At 36.1% G+C, this 6,580-nt stretch overlaps 1 protein-coding gene across 1 annotated transcript in view; it reads right to left on the reverse strand.

Moving 5' to 3' along the window:
• Positions 1–5,572, reverse strand: part of Cfh (complement factor H) — a 74,314-nt gene extending 68,742 nt beyond the window's left edge. Inside the window, exon 1 of the mRNA XM_029538693.1 lies at positions 5,324–5,572. Within this exon, the coding sequence (XP_029394553.1) occupies positions 5,324–5,435 (112 nt within the window). The 5' untranslated portion in view covers positions 5,436–5,572. The remainder of the gene's footprint in view (positions 1–5,323) is intronic.
• Positions 5,573–6,580: the final 1,008 nt, after the last annotated feature.

Below are 6,580 nucleotides of genomic sequence, written 5' to 3' on the forward strand. Positions count from 1 at the left end.
TTGGATTTTGTCAAATGCTTTCTCAGCATCTAAAGAGATGATCATGTGTTTTTTGTCTTTGAGTTTGTTTATATAGTGTATTACATTGATAGATTTCTGTATATTAAACCATCTCTGCATCCCTGGGATGAAGCCTACTTGGTTGTGATGGATGATCGTTTTGATGTGTTCTTGGATTCAGTTTGCGAGGATTTTATTGAGTATTTTTGCATCGATATTTATAAGGGAAATTGGTCTGAAGTTCTCTTTCTTTGTTGGGTTGTATGCTTTAGGTACCAGAGTAATTGTGGCTTCATAGAATGAATTGGGTAGAGTACCTTCTGTTTCTATTTTGTGGAATAGTATGAGGAGAATTGGAACTAGGTCTTCTCTGAAGGTCTGATAGAACTCTGCCCTATTCCCTCCCCCTCCCGTTGCTCACCAACCTACCCATTCCCACTTCCTGGCCCTGGCATTCCCCTATACTGTGGCATAGAGCCTTCACAGGACCAAGGGCCTCTTCTCCCATTGATGAGCAACTAGGCCATCCTCTGCTACATATATAGCTAGAGCCACAAGTTCCACCATGTGTTTTCTTTGATTGGTGGTTTAGTTACAAGGAGCTCTGGAGGTACTGGTTAGCTCATATTGATGTTCCTCCTATGGGACTTCAACCTCTTCAGCTCCCTGGGTACTTTCTCTGGCTCCTCCATTACTTCGTTCCTTCCTAGAATGGGAAACAAAATACCCATGGAAGGAGTTACAGAGACAAAGAGCAGAGCAGAGCCTGAAGGAACGACCATCGAGAGACTGCCCCACTTGGGGATCTATCCCATAAACAAGCACCAAACCCAGATACTAGGCAGATACCAACAAGAGCCTGCTGACAGGAGCCTGATATAGCTGTCTCCTGTGAGACTCTACCAGTGCCTGCCAAATACAGAAGTGGATGCTCACAGTCAACCATTGGATGGAGCACAAGGTCCCCAAAATTGGTTTTCTATTTCAATGAATGCATTAAAGGTGTGCAGACATGTATTTTCCCTTTGCAAATTCACACGTTATTTTTTGGTTTACCACAGAAATTTCTATTTCTTTTTTTCTTATTTTTTTTATATTTTTTAGATTGTAATATAATTACATCATTTCCCTTTTCTTTTTGTCTCTCCAAAACTTCCCACATATCTCTCTTGCTATTTTCAATTTATAGTCACTCATTTTTTATGATTGTTATTATATGCATATGTGCCTATACATATATTTCTAAATATAATGTGTTCAGTATATATTGTATAACTTATATATGTTTTAAAGGTGGATTTTTTTCTTTTTTAAAATATTTGTTATTTTCTCTCTTTGAAAAGAAAGCTATAGGTTGCTATTTTTTTTTTATTTTTTATTAATCATTCCATTCGTTTACATCTCAAATAATATACCACTTCCTGGTTACCCTTCCACAAACTCCCCATCCCATATCCACCTTCTCCCCTGTTCCCTTTGCCTCTATGAGGGTGCTCCCTTGCCCATCCCTGCTCTCTTGCACCACCACTCCAGCTTATTTAGAAGGGTTTTGACAATCTGAAATTTAATTTATTTTTATTTTTTTCCTAAGGAAGGACCAGTTATCTCTGTCAATTTAGTTGAATGAAGGTAACAGAAAATCTGCATAATACCTTCTTGATGTCGAATTTCAGTTCTTGGGAGGCTATGGACAGAAGATCAGGAGTTTAAGAGCCAGCTTTTGCCACATGGTGAGACTCTACCTCAAAAAATTAAAGTAAGATGAAGACAAAGCAAAGCTGTGATAACTACTGGCAGAAGTCTGTTCATGCAACACTGTGTGTGACAACACATACATGGTGATACACATAACATTTCTACATTCAAATTTGTTTTATCCTTCTTTATTCAGTCACTTGGACCATGTGAAACCTTGACATCCAACATGGCTAAGACTGGAGGAAAAGCTGCAGACATGGTTTTCAGTTAAGATGTTGCGAACCCTACAGTATCAGTTGATTTTGTCCATTTTGGACACAGAAAGAAAAAAAATAAAAGCATATTAATTCTTTTTCTTAAGAAAAAGCAGAAATATCTTACATCAAATCATTTGAATTTTTGACAAAGGGGAAAAAAGTAGATAATGAACTTTTCTCTAAACTTCTCAAAAAGAAACTATTATTAACTCATAATTAATATATAAAACTTCATTTTTCCACATCAATGTTAAACTAAGTTTGAAAACATCATATACTTAAAACAAAACATTGTAGAATTAAACCGATTCTCCATTCTATGATTCAAGTCTCTAAGCCTGAAAGGACATTTTTGTACTTTAAACCTGCAGGATTAGAAAACACTTATCTCCCCAGAGAGCACACAGCGGTTATTTGGTTTTGTTTCAGCACAGGTTTAATTGGCTCATTTTAGCAATTCTGGGCTGTGGCCTAATTTCATACAATATCCAATTGTGAGAGTAAAATGCATGCTTGGAAAGCTTGGGTATAATCCATTCCCCAGAACTGAAATTACACAGCTCAGCCGAGGAACTCTTACATTACAGGTTGTCCTGTAAATCTGACCCAATTCTAAGCAGCATGTGGTTTTGCAAGAAGCAGCATTTACTGTTCCTGGCAACTAGGAGTGGGAATGCAAGCAAGCACTTCAGTAAAGAAATATGATGAAGCCCTTGGCATGTGGAAAGGGGAAGGAGGGGAGAAAGAAAGAAAGGAAGGAAGGAAGGAAGGAAGGAAGGAAGGAAGGAAGGAAGGAAGGAAGGAAGGAAAAAAACTGGATTCATAGTTCTTCCTTTGGTTACTATTCTTTAATTATGAATACTGCTTTTTACATTTTTTGTTAAGGTTATTATTATTTGTTATTTGGGTGGGTGGAACACACAGTTGCCCAGCCGGCATGAGGAAACTGGAGCATTGTATGCAGGAGGCTTTTATCCTCCTTTGACCAGGTGGGGCCCATGGATTGAGCAAGATCATTATTGTGTTTACCATACCTGCTGGCCCAGTTAACATTGGTTTTAGAAGAATGTTGATCTTTATTAGAGCAAAAAAGACTTATGGAATCTTTTCTTCCCTGTTTAGGAAAGCCCAATAGCATTTCACAAACATTTTTTTTTTATCAGCTTAATAGCCATTGTCTGATGTGGGAAACAAACAGAAGCAAATACTGAAGTGTATACATACATACATACATAATTAAACATAACGGTTTTAATTGATCCAAGCTCTTCTGTCTGGTGAAATTTCTGTTAAGTTGGTAGACTGATTAAATTATTTACACTTTAGATAGACACAGGCTACAAGCCAAGCAAAGACTAAAGTGAGACTACTGTGCCCACAGAAAATCCATGAAACTTCATACATCTGTCTCTGTATTATGTGTACTTTATGGATATCATGAGGTTACTACCCTAAATAATGCTTTAAACACTAAACTGCCAATTCATTTTCTAACTGGACTGCTGAAGAAACAGTAATGTATACAGTGTAATTGCCCAACTCATCAACAAGAACTGGAACCGCATGTGAATATATACAAAAATTCAGATCCAGTAATAACCAAAAAAATAAATAAATAAATAAAACTGATATCCATGGCATAAATGGGGATTTTTAAATCATTAACATTAAATTATCATGTAAACATCATGGCACTTTCTTTTTAATATTGAAATTCTGCTTTGTAATGATGTAAACATATTAATTCAATTTGCATCAATTAAGATTTAAAAATTAGATAAAAATAAAATACTTCTTTCTTTAATCATATATATTTAAAAAATCTCTTAGTAAGCATTATTATTCAAGTAGAGCATTAAAATAAAAGATGAAACATTGACTTTTACAAAATAAAAAGTTGAGTTATGTTTAGTAATATCACCGTTGCTTTAGAATTCCTGGTCAATATTTCATTTTAGCAGTACTTATATTTTCATACCCAAGGAAATAACTGCCATAATCTAAATATAAGACTCATAAGATATAAAATACAAATAATACTAGAGAATATGATTGAAAAATTTTACTCTTTCAAAAAGTATTAAATATCCTTAAATATTTTTTTTCAGAATTTTACTAAAAGATATAACTAAGAAACTGTATCTACTCTTCTTACCTGAATTGGTAAATATTTACTTAGAGATTGTTTGTTAGAATTCTTTTGTGAGGAGGCTACAGCAGAGCCTCAAATTACAAAGCATTGGCTAAGAGAAACATTTAACAAAATTATTAAAGTTATGTCATTCACTTGAAATAAAAAGTGCTAGCAGGGCGGTGGTGGCGCACACCTTTAATCCCAGCACTTGGGAGGCAGAGACAGGCAGATTTCTGAGTTCAAGGCCAACCTGGTCTACAGAGTGAGTTCCAGGACAGCCAGGGCTATACAGAGAAACCCTGCCTCAAAAAAACAAAAACAAAAGCAAAAACAAAAACAAAAGGGCTAAGTCAGGGATGGCAGTCACTCCCCCCTGCAACCTCAGCCCATGGGAGTCTGACAGGAAGACTACAACGAGTCCCAGGGTATAGTGACACCATATCTTAAACAATCATAACACAAAGAAGAGTTAATTAAATGTTTTTTCACATAACTAGTTGTCCATCATAAATAAGTAAACTCCTTCATTGGATAAACTGAGCAATTTTGGTAGAATTTAAGTGAATAATGAAGTCAGAATTTCTGTTACTGCCTTGAAGAACTCCAACACTCACATTACCTACCTCAAAATGGCTTTCAGAAACAAATATGCCCCACACATACTCTCAGAAAACAAAACCACAAACAAATCAGCTCCTTCCAATACTGTGTACAGATTATCTGTCAAATTTTATAATCTTTTCTCATATTTGCAGTTCTTATGAACAAAACTTTTAAAACCGTGGCAGTATCATCTAAGTGATATATTTACAAAGGTTTAGAAATATGCCTGAAATAAATCCACTCATTAAAATAAAAGTGAATACTTTCATTAAGTTTGGATGTTTATATATTTCTTACTAGTTTTACATGAAGTATTCCAGGGACACTCGTGAACAAAAGAGGCGCCTGTATTTCATGATAACTAAAAGTTGAATGACTATGCCCAAATATGGATTGCAAATGCATGTTTAAAGCACTGTCTTGAGTTTTACATTAAGCCAAACTCTCAACTACAAGAGTCAAATGAACAGTTCACAGGTTTTAAACTTACCACCAAAAGCCACTAAGTTACAGACTAGTAATTACCCACATTTTCTAGACAATAATTTGAATGATTGCTATGAGAAACATTTTCTGCAAATGTTTTATAATTCTGCTCAACAAGAAGGGGTAAAGAATGTTTCAAGCTTACCTTCTGCTACACAAACAGTCCATAATATAAGCCAAATAATTCTTGCTGACAGTCTCATATTTTGGATCTTTCCGGGACCAATTGACTTGAAGAGAAGTGTGTGCTGTACCATCCAGTTTCTCTCTGCTATGAACAGTGGTCACAGCAGGGAAAGACTTGCTCCAAAGGGAAGTTGAAAGTCAGTTTAGGAAATCAGGATTGCTCCACCCATGAACAGCTTCTGCAAAGTAAACTAAAATAGTAGACCACAAGTCCAGCAGCATGGACATTTGATCTCTTCTGTTACTGTGCCCTGTCAGTGACCTGCTGGATTGTTCTTGTAAGTCACAGCTTGTTTTGCTTGGAAACAAGTTCACATTTCTGGAAATGTGAGCAGGGGCTGGATTTCATAATCCTTTAAACTGTGTTTTACTGTGGACAAACCACAGAACAGAAAGCAATGAAAGCACATTTAAAAATCGTTGAGGGAACTTCAGTTAGGCAGTGTTTTCAGGACCAACACCCATGCTTAGTACAGAAACGTTGGTTGATAAGATGGTCATGCTAACGGATAGTGATTATGGGATTGGTTTTCTAAAATTCATGAATTGAATCTCCCAAGAAATTCTTTTTATATGTGTGAAGCAACTGGTCTGTGTCTCCTTGAATAAAAAATAAACAAGTAAAAAAATATCCATCAACTTGAAATGCTAATTTTTTAAACTGTCATTAAGGTATTGTATAATAAGAAATATAGAGGTGGAAAAAAGTGTCAGCAGCGTGCTGGATTGATGCAGAACTCCGGCAGATACTCAGCTCCCAACCGGCAAACCTTGGTACCTGCTGTGTCCTCCAGGCTTCCTTCCACCCACTGTCAGGGTTTCTAAGAACACGGACTGTATTTACCTGTACTTTGTGTAATTTACTCCTGTGTTTATGTAGAGTCCTTCACTAAGAACTGTGTTTGTTGGACATGACTCCTAACTGTTCATTTGTCATTCTATGTAATATTCAATTATTTGAATATAGCACAATTTTTAGTTGTTCCTGTACATGTTAAGGACAGATTCCAGCTTGAAAATAGTACAAATAGGGCTACCAATGTTAGATAGTGTGGAGTTTGGTAAGCTGTTCTAGCTCAAGCATATAGATGGGTTAACTGAGCACAGACCACTTAAGCACTTTCTTAAGGCCATAAACTGTCAGGAGTGAGATACTCAACCCAATGGTCTAATATCCAAAATCTATACAGACCGGTGTTTTCTGATGGCTTGTTTC

Source organism: Mus pahari, chromosome 5 (genome assembly GCF_900095145.1).
Source record: "Mus pahari chromosome 5, PAHARI_EIJ_v1.1, whole genome shotgun sequence".
NCBI classification, from domain to species: domain Eukaryota; kingdom Metazoa; phylum Chordata; class Mammalia; order Rodentia; family Muridae; genus Mus; species Mus pahari.